Source organism: Aquarana catesbeiana, linkage group LG06 (genome assembly GCF_042186555.1).
Source record: "Aquarana catesbeiana isolate 2022-GZ linkage group LG06, ASM4218655v1, whole genome shotgun sequence".
NCBI classification, from domain to species: Eukaryota; Metazoa; Chordata; class Amphibia; order Anura; family Ranidae; genus Aquarana; species Aquarana catesbeiana.
Genome location: NC_133329.1, coordinates 408,042,743 through 408,062,599, shown reverse-complemented (window position 1 = coordinate 408,062,599; position 19,857 = coordinate 408,042,743). Strand labels below are relative to the sequence as shown.

The 19,857-nt window shown below is 43.6% G+C and overlaps 1 protein-coding gene across 1 annotated transcript in view; it reads right to left on the bottom strand.

Annotated features, from left to right (window-relative positions):
- GLI2 (GLI family zinc finger 2) overlaps positions 1–19,857 on the bottom strand; it is a 205,752-nt gene that overhangs the window by 53,895 nt on the left and 132,000 nt on the right. The window contains exons 4-5 of the mRNA XM_073634468.1: positions 19,526–19,722; positions 7,482–7,673 (exon numbers count right to left, since the gene is read on the bottom strand). Coding sequence (XP_073490569.1) covers positions 7,482–7,673; positions 19,526–19,722 — 389 coding nt within the window. The remainder of the gene's footprint in view (positions 1–7,481; positions 7,674–19,525; positions 19,723–19,857) is intronic.

The window sequence follows — 19,857 nt, the reverse complement described above, 5'->3', positions numbered from 1 at the left end:
GGGAAATGTTTTTTTTTTAAGCACGTAATTAGAGCCAGAGGCTCTAATAGGCTTCAAAAAAAGGGTCAGCTCAGTGAGCAGGTGTGGGGGTGCCACTGGCCGACCAGGGGAGGGGGTGTGGTTGTTTGCCGCCCCCCCAAAAAAAACCCACCAGCCGCCACTGCTTTTGAGTCAGAGAAAAAAATATTGAGGACACAGATCCCTGAGCCTCAGCTGCACTGCAGAATGAATGAACAGGAAGCGATCTATACAGAGGCTCCCTGTTCATGCACTGAAGCAATCCCCGAAACAGATCCCCCTTGTGGCTCCCTGCAGTCCCCTGCAAATTGGTGTGGCATATTTTTTTTTAAAAGTAATGCATCGCATACCCCCGACCGTCCCAGATTCAGCGGGACCATCCCAGATTCTGCGGCACCGCCCCGGATTCGGCGGGACCGTCCCGCAATAGCAAGTAAATCCCGGCGTCCCACGAATCTGGCTGGAGTCCCGGAGACAGTGCCGGAATGAGTTAAAGGAGCCACTTTATCACATGCACATGCGCACTGTAGCCGATGTAACTGCGCCTAGAGAAGATGTCACGATTGCGTGCACTACTTTTTCTGCATTCTGGAGCGATTTGGAACCAATTTAAATGAATAGGCTGCAAAATTGCACCACATGGGAACACACAGGAACGCAAACCGCTGTTCCTGTGTGATTCAGGTGTGAACCGGCCCTTGAAGCAGAACTTCAGTCCTGCTGTACACAGACCCCCGCCCCCTCTAGCGCCGCCATTGTTGAACTTGTGCAGATGCGCCAAAGGCCTCTGCCCAGCCTTTCAGTGCATCTGTGCATACGCAAGTGATTTCCTGTGCATGCGGATGTGGAAGGTTTTGGGCTTTCCCGATAGCTGTCTTTGCACATTTAACCCATTGTCAACCCCTTTCTTTGGGGTTAAAAACGCCCCCGCTCCCGCCCGCACAGTGCCGGTAACGCTCGGGCAGTCTGAGTGTGAAAGGAGCCTTAGGGTGAAGGCCTGTTTTAATGTGCATTACCACAACGCCATTTTGGGAACGGCTTCTAAGCCTAGGTTTCCATATATTTGGGTGCCCCCCTCACCCCCCAACCCTTCATTGGGCTCCCTCCTGTCTAGCCTGCCACATTACCCTGTAGGGCGCTGAGCAGGCTAGTTTTGGGCCGGCAGCCCTGTAAATGATGCGGATGGGGAGGTTACACCATCGCGGCCAGATATCACTTCCTGCTTGATGGTGTCTGGTGGGTGTCACCTGGGTGTGGTCCGCAGCCTCTGTACCCCCCCCCCCCCCATAGCAACATCACTTTTGAAAACACGGCACATCCAAATTGCGCGGTACTGTGGTAGCATGCGATTTGGTGCCTGTAGAAGCACTGCATTTTCAATCTGCAATCGGCGGGGTTCCGTTAACAATACATCGACTCATGCAGCAGATTGCAAGGGCGGTGCGTTTGAGCGCGGTGCGGGAAACGTGCGCAGAACGCGCCTTTCCGCCACCGCGTTCTGGTGTGAATCGGCCTTTTGTTTGTTTGTTTGTATTTTGTTTCCAGTTAGAAGATTCTTCTATAAACAAAACATCGGTGAGATCTGTGAAGTCGGAGGACACAAAGTATCGTTTTTTTTCTGGTGACGTTGTCCAATCAGCGTCGCAGTAAACACCTCGCTCTCGACTCGTAACAATGAATATAAAGAAACCGCAAGAAGCGACTTCCCTTCGGGGAGGGGGGGGGGGTAACAAAGTGACCGCCACCAGAATCTGCAAATCATTTGGCTTTTGTTTCATTGGGAAAACAAGAGGCGCTGAGCCTGATTAAAGGCGGCGAATGATGACAGGGTGACCAGCAGCCGGGTAATCCGATCGGTCCTTGTGAAAACACTGCAGCTTCTACGCTGGTCAGAGGGTAACCATACCCAGGAGAAAACATCAGGATGCAATTAATGGCGCACCGAGACAATGCCAAACATTGTGCGCATGGGGGGGGGGGGGGGGGGGGGGGCGGGAGACGGGGGCACAGTTGCACAGGAAGTCGATCGCTCGCTGAGGTTTTTTACTTGCAGCTGAACGCCAGGCAAACTGTTAAAGACATTGATGAAATAAATATACGGGAAACTGTTTGTATTTCTGTACATCCAGCCCTGAGATTTACACAGCTCCGCCACACAGCACAGGGCAGGAGACAGGACACGACAGGTCCCCCCCCCCAGCCTGTGATTGGACAGTGAGAGGGAAAAGCAGCAGCCCGATGAGGCTTTCTCTCTGTCACCCTGCTCTCTCCTCCTATCAGCATGTCCCTTGTTAGCACGTGACCACTGCAGCACAACTGATTGGCTGTTTGTTCTGCTTCTTCCTCTCCCAGTCTGAGCCCTGTTGTACAAGGGCGGCAAGAGGCTGATACCAAGCAGATTCAGGTATATATATATATATATAGTGCTTGCATTCAAATAAAAATACATAAAGATAATAGAAGAAGTCTTGTTTCTTTTTTTATAACAGTATTCTGTACCCTGGGGAATAAAATACATGTAGCAATCTGTCCCATCCCCCCATATGGCTAGTCATGTGGTTGGACAGGGTGCCCCCCCCCCCTTCTCTTCCACAGCCTTCCGACAACGCAGCTCAAAGAGATCCTATATGCGGTGGAAGGCCAGCTATGTGGTACGCTGTTGTATGGAATACCCCCCCCCCCCATCCCTCACAGCCATCTGACAACGCAGCTAGCAGAGAGACCCCTATATGCTGTGGAAGGCTAGCTATGTGGTATGTTGTTGGATAAGACACCCCCCATCCCCCACAGCCATCCGACAACGCAGCTAGCAAAGAGATCTCCAGTGCTTATCTCCAGCTCCCAGCACTTTCCCAAGATAAGCTCCGGGAAGAAGAATGCTGAGGGATTGGGGGGGCAATATGCTTTGCCCTTCCATTTCCTCTTGTCGGCGCTTGTCTCCAGGATGTGCTGGGAGATAGCGATTAGCAATGGGAATCTCTTTGCTAGCTGCGTTGTCGGATGGCTGTGGGGGAAGGGGGGCATCCTTTACAACAACATACCGAATAGCTAGCCTTCCACAGTATGTAGGATCTCTTTGGTAGATGTGTTGTAGGATGGCTGTGGGGGATGGGGGGGGGGTGACCTATCCCACCACATAGTTAGCCTTACACAGCATGTAGGATCTCTTTGCTAGATGCATTTTCGGATTGCTGTGGGGGGGAAGGAGGGCATCCTATCCAACAACATACCACATAGCTGGCCTTCCACAACATATTTGATCCCTTTGCTAGATGCGTTGCCGGATGGCTGCGGGGGATGGGTGCACCCTCTCCAACAACATATCACATATCTATCCTCCCACAGCTTGTAGGATCTCTTTGCTAGTTGTGTTGTCGGATGGCTGAGGGGGATGGGGGTTGTCCTATCCAACAACATACCGCATAGCTAGCCTTTCATATCATGTAGGATCTCTTTGCTAGATGCGTTGTCCGATGGCTGTGGGGGAAGGGGGGATCCTATCCAACAACATACCACATAGCTGTCCTCCCACAACATGTACACTGTAATAAAAAAATAAAGGAAACTTCTGCTTTTAAAATGTTAGGCTGCCAACGCATCAAAATGTCCCGAAAAATCGATTGTGTCACAACATTCATAATACAATTGGTGTGTTACGGTCCCTGCATTGCCTTAATACTCAGAGAAACAGCCCCCCACAACGCATGCAACACACATCTCATCGCCTTGTAGTAATTAATTATAGTAATTATTGATTACAAAGCCGCATTAATTTGTGTCTTTTCTATCTGCCCCGAGTTCAGCTTTAAGTCGTTTTGGACGTTGGTTTGAAAGCTGACCTAGATAAGGTATTCCCTCCAAGTATATTTAAAGAATTACAAGTAGCGGCAAAACCTGCGAGGGGGGGGGGGGTGGGGGGTTAGTCTCCTCCGATTGAATCGCTTCTTAAAAACAAAGAGTGCCATTGCAGAAGCGTTTGGCAGGCGAAGGGTTAACGGCCCGGGGAGCTTGTTTGAATTCTGACGCGATGAAAGCTCCGTGTTACCTGGAACCTGAGAACGGTTCTGGGATTAGTAATAATTTAATCGAGAAACTCGATCCAGAGGGAGAGAAATCCACTTCTCCATCAGGCGTTGTCATCTTAAAACAACACGGGGCCAAAAGTATGAAAACAGCCGGATAAAGTATTCGCCGAGTACAAAAGGCGGCGGGGAAGGGTCGCGCGGAATACAAGCCTGAGCCCCCCAAAGGCGCTGGAGAGACGGAGAATATGAACTCAACCACCGATGGGGAGAAAACACATTCCTCAACCTTCTACAACATCTGCAACAGAAAAGTAACTCCTTCATAACCAGGGGTAATTCCTGCCTTCATGACTGTGGGGGTAATTCCTGACCTTGTGACCAGGAGTGTTTCCTCCCTTTATAACCGGGGGTAATTCCCGTCTTCGTGACCAGGAGCATTTCCTGCCTTCGTGACTAGGGGTGAAACCTGCCATCCTGACCGGGGGTAATTTCTGCTGTCATGACCAGGTGTAATTCCTCCCTTCATACCAGGGATAATTCCTGCCTTCAAGACCAGATGTCATGCCTGCCTACATGACCAGGGGTAATTCTTGTCTCCCTAACCAGGGATAGTTAATGCCTTAATGACCAGGGGTAATTATTGTCTCTATGACCAAGGGTACTTCCTGCCTCTAGGACCAGGGGTAATTCCTGCCATCGTGACTTGGGGTAATTCCTGCCTTCAAGACCAGATATAATGCCTGCCTACATGACCAGGGGTAATTCCTGCCATCATGACCAAGGGTAAAAGCTTCCTACTTGACCAGGGGTAATGTCTGTCTTCATGATTAAGGATAATTTCTGCCTTCGTGACCAGGAGTAATTTTTGTATCCATGACCATGGATAATTCCTGCCTTCATGACCAGGAGGAGTAATTCCTACCCTAATGACCTGGGGTAATTATTGTCTCCATGACCAAGGGTACTTCTTGCCTTCATGACCAGGGGTAATACCTTTCTCCTTGACCAGGGATAGTTCCTGCTCTCATAACCAGGGGTAATTCCTGCCTTCAAAACCAGATGTAATGCCTGCCTACATGACCAGGGGTAATTCCTGCCTTCATGACAAAGGGTACAACCTTTTTACTTGACCAGTAGAATAATGCCTGTCTTCATGACTAGGAGAAATTCTTGTCTCCATAACCATGGATAATTCCTGTCCTAATGACCAGGAGTAATTATTGTCTCCATGACCAAAGGTACTTCTTGCCTTCATGACCAGGTGCAATACCTTCCACCTTGACCATGGGTAATTCCTGCCATCGTGACCTGGACTATTTCTTGCTGTCATGACTAAGGGTAATTCCTGCCTCCATGACCATGAATAATTCCTGCCTTCATGAGCAGGAGTAATTCCTGCCCTAATGACCAGGGGTAATTATTGTCTCCATGACCAAGGGTACTTCTTGCCTTCATGATCAGGGGTAATACCTTACTCCTTGACCAGGGGTAATTCCTGCTCTTATAACCAGGGGTAGTTCCTGCCTTCAAGACCAGATGTAATGCCTGCCTACATGACCAGGGGTAATTCCTGCCTTCATGACAAAGGGTAAAACCTTCCTACTTGACCAGGGGTACTGTCTTCATGACCAGGAGTAATTCTTGTTTCCATGACCATGGATAATTCCTGTCCTAATTACCTGGGGTAATTATTGTCTCCATGACCAAGGGTACTTCTTGCCTTCACGACCAGGTGTAATACCTTCCACCTTGACCATGGTTAATTCCTGCCATCGTGACATGGGCTATTTCTTGCTCTCCTGACTAAGGATAATTCCTGCATCCATGACTAGGGGTAATTCCTGCCTTCATGACCAGGAGTAATTCCTGCCCTAATGACAAGGGGTAATTATTGTCTCCATGACCAAGGGTACTTCTTGCCTTCACAACCAGGTGTAATACCTTCCACCTTGACCATGGTTAATTACTGCCATCGTGATATGGGCTATTTCTTGCTCTCCTGACTAAGGATAATTCCTGCCCTAATGACAAGGGGTAATTATTGTCTCCATACCAAGGGTACTTCTTGCCTTCATGACCTGGGGTAATATCTTACTCCTTGACCAGGGGTAATTCCTGCTCTTATAACCAGGGGTAATTCCTGCCTTCAAGACCAGATGTAATACCTGCCTACATGACCAGGGGTAATTCCTACCTTTATGACAAAGGGTAAAACCTTCCTGCTTGACCAGGGGTAATGCCTGTCTTCATGACCAGGCGTAATTCTTGTCTCCATGACCATGGATAATTCATGTCCTAATGACCTGGGGTAATTATTGTCTCCATGACCAAGGGTACTTCTTGCCTTCATGACCAGGGGTAATACCTTCCTCCTTGACCAGGGATAAGTCCTGCCATTGTGACCTGGGCTATTTCTTGCTCTCATCACAAGGGGTAATTCCTGCCTCCATATCCGGGGGTAATTCCTGCATCCATGACCAGGGGTAATTCCTGCCTCCATGACCAGGGGTAATTCCTGCGTCCATGACCAGGTGTAATTCCTTCATCCATGGCTTGGGTGATTCCTGCCTCCATGATCTGGGGTAATCCCTGTCTTCATGACCTGGGGTAATCCATACCTTCATGACCAGGGGCAATTTCTGCCTCCATGACCAGGGGTAATCCCTTCCTCCATGACAAGGGGTAATTCCTGCCTCTATGACTAGGATGATTCTGGTCAGAATGTTTGAAAGAGAACCTGTTACTTCGTACATTCACTTTACTGTAGGAGGCACAATGTACATATGAATACCTCCTTGGTCCCTCTTCTGATTCCCAGCCAGGAAATCCCCGGCAATTCTGCAGTTTGCAGGAACACGTGAGTGGCCAACTGCTAGGCCTGAGCCTGTCGTGAAGGAGCAGATGGGAATTTGCGTAGTCCTGGGTATGCTTTGGCAGGATATGTGAATGGCAGTAGAGCAAGTTAATTGTAAGATCATGTACCAATGGGCGTAACTGCATTCATGGGGTCCCATAGCAAAATTTTGATGGGGCTCTCCGGCTAACTCTCTCCGTAGCAGCTGGAGGTGTCAACTGTGACAATACAAGTCATTGATCTTCATATAAAGTATTGCTAAACCAAGCAGGAGAGCTGTCAGCATAGTCAGCACACTGCAAGGGACCTAAAGTTATAATAATCAAAATAGTATTAATAATGTATACTTTATGGCTTATTTAAATGAAAGCTTCTTGCCCAGAGTTTAAATTTGAGGGAAAATATTATTTCTGAAATATTGCATTTTTTCAGGGGTTGGTCCGTAATCCCAATCGATCAGGTCTGAGGACAACGGTGCTCAGAGGACACAAGTAATATAGCCTCAAATACATTTCTGAGGTTGGGCTTCACTGATCTAAAAAGAGCGAAGAGTCAAAAATATAATTCATTAGGGAGCCACTTACCGTCCATAGGTGTCAGGTAATCGTGAAGATGGCCTCCAGCGCCCACAGCTCCACCTTGCAGCAGCAGCTCTCCATAGGGACTGGGGTGACTGGCTAGGAGGGTCATCTGGTGATAATAATCGGCGGGGTTGACACCAGGTGGAGGAGGTGCGATACCGAAGATGCCTCTTTCTTTCAAGTGCTCGTGGGCAACTGTGGGGAAAGAGAACAAGACAAAGGTCAGGGATGAAGATAACCAGGTTGAAAAAAAAGATATGTCCATCAAACCTAACAAACTTTAGAAAGTTAGATTCAGAGGAGGCAAAAACAGTCCATCCCTCCAATGTAGGACAATAGTGGCCAATTCCGCCTCATAGGAGAAAAAAATTCCTGTTTGATACCCCAAAAGCAGTCAGAACAGCTCTGTGGATCCAGATATATCTACCTATTAGTCTCTGGAAATATATTGCAGATATAATTCATTTTAAGACATGCATTCACACTTTTTAAAGTCTAATACTCAATTTTTGATTGCAACCATTCATCACAGAATCCGCTCTCACCATACAGATCTACCTCCTTCCATACTCAACATGAAACGGTCCGCCTGACGCCACCACTGTCCTTAAACAGCATCTGGAATAAAATGTCCAAAAGTGGACACCTGACTATCATGCCTCTATACGTTTATTGGACATCCCCTTCCAAAACCATGGCTATTTATATGGAGTTGTCCCTTTTGTGTCTATAACATCCTCCACTCTTCTGGGAAGACTTTCCACAAGATTTTGGAGTGTCTGTGGGAATTTGTGCCTATTTGTGAGGTCAGAAACTGATGCTGGATGGGAAGATCTGGCTCACCATCGGCATTCTAATTCATCCCAAAGGTGTTCTATAGGGTTGAGGTCAGGGATCTGTGCAGGCCAATGGAGTTTCTCCACACCAATTGGGTTGAACTGGTCAAACCATGACATGATATTGGAGGGTATCTTTGGGAATTTGTGCCCATTTGTGAGGTCAGGTACTGATGTTGAATGAGAAAACTTGGGTCACCATCGGTATTCTAATTCATCCCAAAGGTGTTCTGAAAAGTTAAGGTCAGGGATCTGTGCAGGCAATAGAGTTCCCCCACACTAACTGGGTCAAACAGGTCAAACCATGACAAGATCTTGGAGGACATCTGTAGGAATGTAAGTTCATTTGTGAGGTCAAGTACTGATGTTGGATGAGAAGACCTGGCTCACCATTGGCATTCCAATTGATCCCAAAGGTGTTCTGTAGGGTTGAGGTCAGGGCTCTGTGCAGGCCAATGGAGTTCCTCCACACCAATTGGGTCGAACTGTGTAAACCATGACAAGATCTTGGAGGGTATCTGTGGGAATTTATGTTCATTGTGAAGTCAGATACTGATGTTGGATGAGAACACCTGGATCACCATCATCATTCAAATTTATCGCAAAGGTGATCAGTAGGGTTGAGGTCAGGGCTCTGTGTGGGGCCACTCAAGTTCCTCCACACCAAACTTATCAAACCATGTCTTTATGGAGATGTTGGTTGAGAAGACCTGGCCCAATCTAGTTCAACCCAAAGGTGTTAAGTAGGGTCAAGGTCAGGGCTCTGTGCAGGACACTCGAGTTCCCCCACACCAAACCATGTCTTTATGGAGATGTTGGTTAAGAAGACCTGGCCCAATCTAGTTCATCCAAAAGGTAGGTTTGAGGTCAGGGCTCTGTGCAGGACACTCCAGTTTCCCCACACCAAACCATGTCTTTATGGAGATGTTAGAAGACCTGGCCCAATCTAGTTTATCCCAAAGGTGTACGGTAGGGTCGAGGTCAGGGCTCTTTGAGGGGCCACTTAAGTTCCTCCACACCAAACTGGCCAAACCATGTCTGTATGGAGGTGGCTTTGTACACAGGGCACAGTCATGCTGGAAGAGAAAAGGGTCTTCACCAAACTGTTACCACAAGATTGGAAGAGCACAATTGTCTACAATGTCTTTGCATGATGGAGTATTACCAGGACCTTTCACTTCGAGACACCTGACCTATATATAGTGTAGTATATGCCTATACTTATCAACTGATTCATTTAAACATGTGTATGGAAATCCAAATCAAAAATGGTTCGCCAGACCGTCCCACAGTACTATGATGGACTTGACTAATTTCAAATGAAACCCTGAAATTTTTTTTTTCAATGGCCATGCCAATGTTTCAGACTCAACGTTCGAATTTGCGATGCCCATGTGGACTATAATAATAAGTATGATTTTTCCTGAATGAAAAACACATGCACAGTTAGAATTAGACACGTGTGATTCATTTCATTACGAATCGAAAGTCTGAGGAAATTTTCGTTATTTGGAGATTCGGATGTATTCGAATCTCCAAATCACAATAGTATCGAATTTCAAGGAATCCAAAATAAATTTTAATGAAACAATGAACTCATTCATATACATTCGTTGCATTTGGGTGAAGTGATGCAGTAGTTTGGGCCTTTTGGTAACGTTTGAAGCATCCGAAATAACGTAACTACATAACAAATGATCCAAATTGATTCAGATCCATTTAGTTTTTATGTTTGATTAACATGTTTCGTTATTATAAAAAATGCACTACACATGGAAACATATTGGAATAAATACAGTAAAGGGCATAAAAATGAAATAAGATGATGATTCCTACTTATTGTGCTTGGGTTCGATGGAGGTGGATCCATCAGAATCTCAGAATTATAACATAAAAATGAATCTGAAATGAATTTCATTCCATTCGTTATCTTATGATTTGGAGATTCTGATTGATTATTTTCCATCCAATCCAAACAGAGTGCATAAGTAATCTCCCGGAATAATGAATTAACATGTTAAAAAGAATATAGCCAATCTTCCGAAATAACTTCCGAAATATGGATCGATTCGGAACAAAAAATATATACGAAACAAATCCGAATATACTAAATGAATTCCGATTCGAAAAGGAATCATTCTACCATAACGAATATGACAAAACAAAATGATTAACTGAATGAATGAATCTGATAGTAATGTGCATGACGAAAAATCTTGTTTCCTTTCGTTTAGAATTGTTAATCTAGTTATTTAGTTTCGTTAAATTCGGTTGATTCGTTCAATTCGGAGTTTGTATTTTCGCATTTTTCTTCGAATTTACCAATTCGAAACGTTCAAATCGATAAATTTTGAATCTGTCGAAACGAGAAAGTAATTGTGGCAAATGTGGCAAAGTGAATAAACAAAAAGAAATATCTTCATCAAAAGATTACAATGACTCTTTAAATCACCTTTTTGGCTTAACAAAAACAGCATTTATTCGAAATGGTACTTCTAATAACACACACAGTCTTTGATTGCAGAAATATGTTTACAGTTCGAATTCGAATGGAATTCGATGTAAAATTCAATTCGAGTTTCAGTTTGGAATTTCGGAAATTGTGATGAATTTCGTTTCGTTATTCGGAGCATTCGGTAAACTTTGTTTATAATGTAATTCAGGCGATTGGATATCTCCGAATAACGATTCTAGTCTAGGATCTGAAATGACGCAAAACAAATTTTCCCAGCATGCGCTTCTCTAGTTAGAATTTCATTGGTTCGAGAAAAAATTCCATCCTTTGATTTTTCTGCAGTTAAAAATAATCATTGAACGAATGTTCCAAAAATGTATTTATTTTTTCCAATGATTTTCTTTTGGTTTGTGGCCTTTTTTTCCCCGCTAGACTTAGCCATTGTTTGTAAAACTCCCTCATCCCTCGAAATTCATTGAATTGCCCCCTGTTGCACCCTTGCCTAATGTTTTACTTATGATTCAGTCCTCAAACCTTCACTTTCCACCTATGGCCTCTCATGTCCTTTATATTGGGGAACGGCCTCTACTAGAATTGTGGGGTTTTTATCTCCATTTTTTTAAATTCCCCAAAAATGTAACTTGCTTGTGCAGCTGCCATTTGGCATTGAGCGGAGTCGGATATTGTTGACCAATCTTCCCGAGTCTTCTTCCAACTCTGTGTTCCCCGACTGTATTGCATGCAGCATACGGAGGACAATGCGATTACAGGATGTCCCGTTGACCTCCATTTGGAAGTGTTTATGAGGATAATGAGGGGGGGATCAGACGCAGGACAGCGGGGTCATACCCCGATATTAATCAGAGCTATTTTTAGCCTTCTCCTGAATGGGAACTAGACAGAGCTCCTGCCCCCCCCCCCACATTTTTCACACGGGGGTCAGCCACTGATTGAAGGGGAGCGATTGGGACTCAGCAATGTGTTCATCAAATGTTTAGTGTCATCTGAGGCCTAAAACGAGGGCAGAAATGTATATTTCTTTAGAAAGGGGAGTTATTTTTTTTGCAGCTAAGTAACTAAAAGTACCATTTCTGTCTTTGCAGATGACACCAAACTATGCCGGGGAATAACGTCCTTACAGGATGTCTCCAATTTACAAGCCGACCTCAATGCTCTGTCTAATTGGGCGACTATGTGGCAGATGAGGTTTAATGTTGATAAATTTAAAGTTCTGCACTTGGGGGCTAGGAATATGCATCATACATACTAGGGGGAGTACAACTGGGGGGATCCATAGTGGAGAAGGATCTGGGTGACCCATAGTGGAGAATGATCTGGGGGGGATCCATAGTGAAGAAGTACCTGGGGGGATACATAGTGGAGAATGATCTGAGGGGATCCATAGTGGAGAAGGATCTGAGGGGATCCATAGTGGAGAAGGATCTGGGGGGATCCATAGTGGAGAAGTATCTGGGGGGATCCATAGTGGAGAAGGATCTGGGGGGATCCATAGTGGAGAAGGATCTGGGGGGTCCATAGTGGAGAAGGATCTGGGGGGATCCATAGTGGAGAAGGATCTGGGGGATCCATAGTGGAGAAGGATCTGGGGGGATCTATAGTGGAGAAGGATTTGGGGGGTCCACAGTGGAGAAGGATCTGGGGGATCCATAGTGGAGAAGGATCTTGGGGGATCCATAGTGGAGCAGGATCTGGGGGTTTTGGTAGGTCATAAGCTCAATAATAACAAGCATTGCCAAGCTGCGGTTTCCAAAGCCAGCAAAGTCCTTTCTTGTATTAGGAGAGGTATGGACTCCAGAGAGAGACATCATCTGTACAAATCATTAGTAGGACCTCATCTGGAATATGCAGTTCAGTTTTGGGCTCCAGTTCTCAAAAAGGATATCGGGGAACTGGAGAAAGTGCAGAGAAGGGCAACCAAACTGATAAGAGGCATGGAGGAGCTCAGCTATGAGGAAAGATTAGTGGAACTCAATGTATTCTCTCTTGAGAAGAGGAGATTAAGGGGGGGATATGATCAACATGTAAAAATATATAAGGGGTCCATATAGTGAACTTGGTGTCGAGTTATTCACTTTACGGTCAACACAGAGGACACGGGGGCACTCTTTACATCTAGAGGAAAAGAGATTTCATCTCCAAATACAGAAAGGTCTCTTCACAGTAATGCCGCGTACACACAATCGGATTTTCCGACAACAAATGTTGGATGTGAGCTTGTTGGCGGAAAGTCCGACCGTGTGTACGCTTCCTCGAACATTTGTTGTCGGACTTTCCTGTCAACAAATGTTGGCTAGCAGGTTCGCAAATTTTCCGCCAACAAACTTTTGTTGTCGGACTTTCCGATCGTGTGTACACAAGTCCGTTGCACAAAAGTCCACGCATGCTCAGAAGCAGAAGTGGTCGGGCTTGTAAACCAGCGTTCGTAATGGAGTATTAACATTCGTAATGCGGCAAATTATGAAATCTCTATATGCAGCGCACATTCTCTTCTTCTTTAATGGGATAATAATGAAGCTGCTTTGCTGGTGATACTGATGGAGTTATTGCAAACAAATTTTCAAAGGCTTTTTTTTTTCTAGTGATATCAAGAATAAGAATAACTAGAAAAGCTACAATTTCTGGGGAAATTGTGTGAAGTGTTCTTGCCTCTACAACTGGAGTGGGCGGAGTAACCGGGTGGAGTGGCTTGAGTAACTGTTGTGTGGTTGGAGTGGCTGGAGTAACTGTGAAAAGTGTTAAAAAGCTTAATATTTTAAAAAGTATAAATAGTAGTAAAAAAGTTGAAGAAGTCCCATCATTAGCTGAAAGAGCTAAACATTTTTTTCAAAATGATTTTTTTTTCAAAAATGATTGTTTTTTTAAATGATTTTTTTTTTCAAAAATGATTTTTTTTTAAATGATTTTTTTTTTTCAAAAATGATTTTTTTTCTTCAAAAATGATTTAAAAAAAAAAGAAATTATTTATTTTTTTCATGGGGTGGTCATAATGTTTTGGCTGATCATGGGGTTGTCAGCTTTTGTCACCTCTCACTCTAGTTTCGAACATTTCACCATTCATTCCTATGGGACCAATTTTGCAAAAATGACCATATTTTGTGAACCATTCGGCGAAACGTTCCACAAAGTAACAGCACACCAATTGGGAACAATCTGCACGTTTCGGTATATTACTGTCTATGTAGTGTAAAAGCTGTGGGAGGAGTTAGAGTGGTAAATTTGGCTATAATAAGAATAGTAATATATATGTGAGATAACAGTAAGTGGTCTTGCTATGTAAGAACACTTAATAATAATAATAATAATAATAGCTCAAAATAAAAAATGCAAAAAGAAAAGCGCGAATCAACACTCACCAAACTTCTACTAACACGAAATTAGCAGAAGGAGCCCAAAGGGTGGCGCTAAAGAGCTGAAAAACCACGTAGTTCGTCACTGCGTTCGTAATTGTTGGCCAACATTTGTGTGACCGTGTGTATGCAAGACAAGTTGGAGCCAACGCCCTTTGGACAAAAGTCCACGGTTTTGTTGTCGGAAAGTCCGATCGTGTGTACGGGGCCTAAGAGCTGTGAAAATGTGGAATAGACTCCCTCCAGAGGTGGTTCTGGCCAGTTCAGTAGATTGCTTTAAGAAAGGCCTGGATACTTTCCTAAATGTACCTTTTTTGTATGAGGTTTAATAATCATATAATTAATAATAACTAATAATAATCATATAATTATTTATTTCTTTTTAATAAAAAAAATAACTTTTTTGTATGAGGTTTAATAATCATAAAAAAGAACATTATAAGTGTTTATACAAAATGATACTTTTTTTGTATGCAGTTTAATCATCATATCATTTTTTTTAATAGAAAAAAATACTTTTTTTGTATGAGGTTTAATGATAATATGTAATTATTTTTTATAAAATATATAACTTTTTTGTATGAGGTTTAATAATCATATAATTATTTTTCTTTTTAATAAAAAAGATTACTTTTTTTTGTATGAGGTTTAATGATAATGTGTTATAATATTTTAAAAAATATGTAACTTTTTTGTATGAGGTTTAATAATCATATAATTATTTCTCTTTTTGATAAAAAAATTTACTTTTTTTGTACGAGGTTTATTGATAATATGTTATAATTTTTTTTAGAAAATATGTAACTTTTTTGTATGAGGTTTAATAATCATATAATTATTTTTCTATTTAATAAAAAAAAATACTTTTAATGTATGAGGTTTAATGATAATATGTTATAATATTTTATAAAATATGTAACTTGTTTTGTATGAGGTTGACTGATAATGCAACTTTTATGGTATACGGGGGAAAAGCGGAGCGGCGAGCGCAGGGTTTCTTGCGCTCGGCGCTCTTGGGTTTCGGGCCCACTATGTAAACATTCTCATTAATGTCTGAAGCACTCTCGGTGAAGCTGATACAAGACACATGGAGCTGCTGAACGCAGCAAGTCTGGGCGTCTGGCTGACTGAACCCCTCTGCAGTGCCAAAGCCAATTATAGAACATCTCACAGCTGCAATTCCTCAAAACTACACCCAGAGCGACAAGGGGGGGGGGAACCCGGAGGAAAAATAAATAGTGTCAGCCTCTGTCCAAATTCATTCAAGAAAAAAAAAACCTGCAAAGCCGAAAGCGCGGAGGGAAGCGGACCAGTTCCCATGATAGACGGGTCAGGTCCCTGGAACTAGGGACCTTGCAGAGGGACAGAGAGCCCGAGGCCACCATGATAGTAAATTGCTGAACCATAGATTGGGCCGGGAATGGAAAAAAATTGTTACATTGTTTATAATATAGTTACCGTTTATTTTATGTTACAATATGAACAGATTAATGATATCATTTTTGGTGTGTGTTCGAGTTTGTGGCCAACCTATGTGGACACCTGGCCATCACACCCATCATCCCATTCCAAAACCATGGCCGTTAATATGAAGTTGACCACTTATTATGGATATCCATCAGTCTTCTGGGATGCCTCTGATGCCTCCCTTGTACAGCCTGTAGAATAGTATGTCCTATGGTCAAAAGTGCACGCCTTGGGCATCTCCTTCCAAAACCATGTCCATTAATATGGAGTTGTCCCCTTTGTGGCTAAAACATCATCCACTCCTCTAGGAAGACTTTCCACAAGATTTTAGAGGATGTCTGTAGGAATTTGTGCCAATTTGTGAGGTCTGGTACTGATGTTGGATAAAAAGACCTGGCTCACCATGCCAACTCATCTCAAAGGTGTTCAGTAGGGTTGAGGTCAGGATTCTTTGCAGGTCACTTGAGTTTCTCCACACCAAAATGGTCAAACCATGTCTTTATGGAGCTGGACATCTGATTCTAAAAACCATGGCCATTATTATGGAGTTCCCCCATGGTAGGTAAGATGGAGTTTTCCCTCTTTGTTGCTAGAACATCTCCATTCTTCTGGGAAGACTTTGCACAAAATTTTGAAGTTCGATGAGAAGACCTGGCTCCCCATCACAAATTCATCCCAAAAGTGTTGAGTAGGGTTGGGGTCGGGCTCTGTGCAGAACACTTGAGTTACTCCATACCAAACTGGTCAAACCATGTCTTTATGAAGCTAAAACCTATTCTAAAAACCATAGCAATTATTATTGAGTTCCCTCATGGCAAGTAACATGGAGTTGGCCCCCTTGGTGGCTAGAACATCCTCCATTCTTCCACAAAATTATGGAAGGTGTCTGTGGGAATGTGTGCCAATTTGTGAGGTCAGGTACGGATGTTGGAGAGTTGTTGAGAAGACCTGGCTCACCATCATTATTCATCCCAAAGTTGTTCAGTAGGTTGAGGTCAGCTCTCTGTGCAGGACCCTTGAGTTCCTCCACACCAAACTGGTCTAGCCATGTCTTTATGGAGCTGGACATCCCACTCCACAAACCACGGCCATTTATATGGCATTCCCCAATGGCACATAACATGGAGATGACCCCCTTTGTGGCTATAACATCCTCCCCTCTTCTGGGAAGACTTTCCACAAGATTTTGGAGGGTGTCTGTGGGAATTTATAACCATTTGTGAAGTCAGGTACTGAAAAACATGAGAAGACCAAGCTCACCATCAGGGTTCCAATTCATCCCAAAGGTGTTCAGCAGGGTTGAGGTCAGGGCTCTCTGCAGGACACTCAAGTTCCTCCACACCAAATTGGTCATCCATGTCTTTATGGAGCTGGCTTTGTACACAGGGGCACAGTCATGATTGAACAGAAAAGGGGTCTTCACCAAACTGTTACCACAAGGTTGGAAGAGAACCATTGTCTACAATATCTAATATATGATGCAGTATTAACATTACCCTTTACTGGAGATACCGAAAATTCATCATTGGGGGGGGGGGGGGGGGGCATATACTGGCAGACATACTTACACAGGCTCTGCTTCTTGCTTAGCAGTGATAAAATGCAGTTGTGCTTAAGGCTCAATTCACACAGGGGCAACACGACTTTAACGCGACTTTGCACGGCGACTTCAACGCGGCTTCAACGCGACTTCGGCGCGACTTCAGCGCGACTTTAGCAAATTACAACGCGACTTCAAGGACAGGCGACTTTGGCTGTGGCCAATCACAGGACAATCAGCTCTCTGGGAGGGAGGGGTTTTCCCTGCAAAGTCGCTTGACTTTGAGAGAGAGATCCGACTTGGAGGCGACTTCCATTGATTTCTATGGTACAGGTCGCCTACCAAGTCGGATCCAAGTAGTACAGGGAGTACGCTCTGAAGTCGGAGCGACTTCAGTAGTGTCTATTAAGACGCTCCCATTCACTTAAATGTGAATCTCTTTCTGGGGCGACTTGGGGCAACTTGAGGGCGTACAAGTCGGATCCCAAGTCGTCCCAGTGTGAACCGACCCTTAATGTTCCTCCATCTCTGTGCAAGTCTGTGGGTCATGTCTGAGAATAACAATTGATCTTTAGAGCAGCCATAAGGCTTGACAACCCTCCAGATGCCTAAAATCAGGATATGGAAGCGATAAATGAGTGGCCAGCACAGTGGCTTAGTAGTTATCACCTTTGCCTGGCAGGTTAGAAATCCCACCAGGACCCTACCTACATGGAGTTTGCATGTTCTCCCTGTGCTTGCGTGGGTTTCCTCCAGGGTACACCAGTTGCCCCCCACACTCCAAAGACATGGTGGTAGGACAATTGGCCCTAGTATGTGTGAGCATGTGAGATAGGGGCCTTAAATTGTAAGCTCCTCGAAAGAAGGACCTGATGTGAATGTGCAATATGTAAAGGGCGGTGTAAAATTGTCCGTGCTATATAAATACCTGCAATAATAAGGTAATCTCATAATCAATCTTCATATAAAAAAAAAATAAAAAGCCATTCTGCATGTATTAAAAAAATTCTAAAGGAAAAAGAAAAAACAGTGGGTCTTTAAATTAGATTATTTTTTTCTTTTTTCCTTTCTTTTTTTCTTCTTTTGTCTTTTTCTTTTTTTCTTTTTAGTTTTTTTATTTTTTTTCGTTTTTTTTTTTACTTTTTCTTTTCTTTTTTCTTTTTCTTTTTTCCTTCTTCTTTTTCTTTTTTTCTTTTTCGTTTCTTTCTTTTTTCGTTTTTTTTAACTTTTTCTTTTTTTTTTTTCCTCTTTTTCTTTTTTTCTTTTTTTTTTCTTTCTTCTTTTTTCTTTTTCATCTTTTTCTTTTTTGTTTTTTAACTTTTTCTTTTTTTTTTTCCTTTCTTCTTTTTTTCTTTTTTTTTCTTTCTTCTTTTTCTTTTTTTCTTTTTCATCTTTTTCTTTTTTAACTTTTTCTTTTCTTTTTTTTTTCTTTCTTCTTTTCTTTTTTTTTTTCGTTTTTTTCTTTTTTTTTTTTTTTACTTTTTTTTCTTTTCTTTTATATACAATAATAGGGATGGAGATTTTGTTGCTGTGGCTATGTTAGGTCATATCTTTTTTTAATATATTAAAAAAAAAAAAAATTCAATCTATTTTTAAATGAAACTCAGGTAGGTATCTGAATTTGCCTTGGTATCAGATTTCTGTAATGCCCTGTACACACGGTCGGACTTTCCGACGGAATATGTGCGATCGGAGCTTGTTGTCGGAAATTCCGATTGTGTGTGGGCTCCATCGGACTTTTTCCATCGGAATTTCTGACACACAAATTTTGAGAGCAGGCTATAAAATTTTCCGACAACAAAATCCGTTTGCGTAAATTCCGACCGTGTGTGGACAATTCCGATGCACAAGGTGCCACGCATGCTCAGAATAAATTAAGAGACGAAAGCTATTGGCTACTGCCCCGTTTATAGTCCCGACGTACGTGTTTTACGTCACCGCGTTCAGAACGATCGGATTTTCCGACAACTTTGTCCGACCGTGTGTATTCAAGACAAGTTTGAGCCAACATCCGTCTGAAAAAATCCATGGACTTTGTTGTCGGAACGTCCGATCAATGTCCGATCGTGTGTACAGGGCATAATACACTGACAGCAGCGCTTGGATTGGGAGCAAAAGGGACAGAGCTGGGAGCCAATCAGGCCCTCCTACACTGGTCATGTGTTGTCAGTAGGCATGCTGATAGGAGGAGAGTGCAAAGTGACAACTCTCAGTGTGCTGCTCCTCCAATCACCAGACTGAGGGGGTGTGTCTTGACTGGGCTGTTCTGGTAAGTCACTGGATCACAAAACTGGCTGAACAGAATTACAAATCTTTTGATAGTTAAAACAGTATATAATAACATGATTCCAAAGCATAACCTATACAGGGGTCCGGCTTACCTTCGGCGGGGCTCAGCCCCCTGGCGGCAGATATCATGGAGAGGGTGGGGCTCCCGTGGACAGATCGCAGGTAATGCTCCATGTGGGGGTTCACATAGTGGTGGGCGTGTCCAAATTCGGCGGCGCTCACCGCGTGCGGTGACAGGCGGATCAGGGAGATGTCGGAGATGACGGGGCTTCCGCTCAGGCCTGGCGGGCTGCAAGAGAGGGAGAAAAATAATCTGTCAGTATAGATGGACATTGGGAATTGTAATGATTCTAGATCTGGTTTTGGACACCCACTGTCCCCTTTGCTGATAGGGAACTACAAGTCCCAGAAGCCATTCTACGAA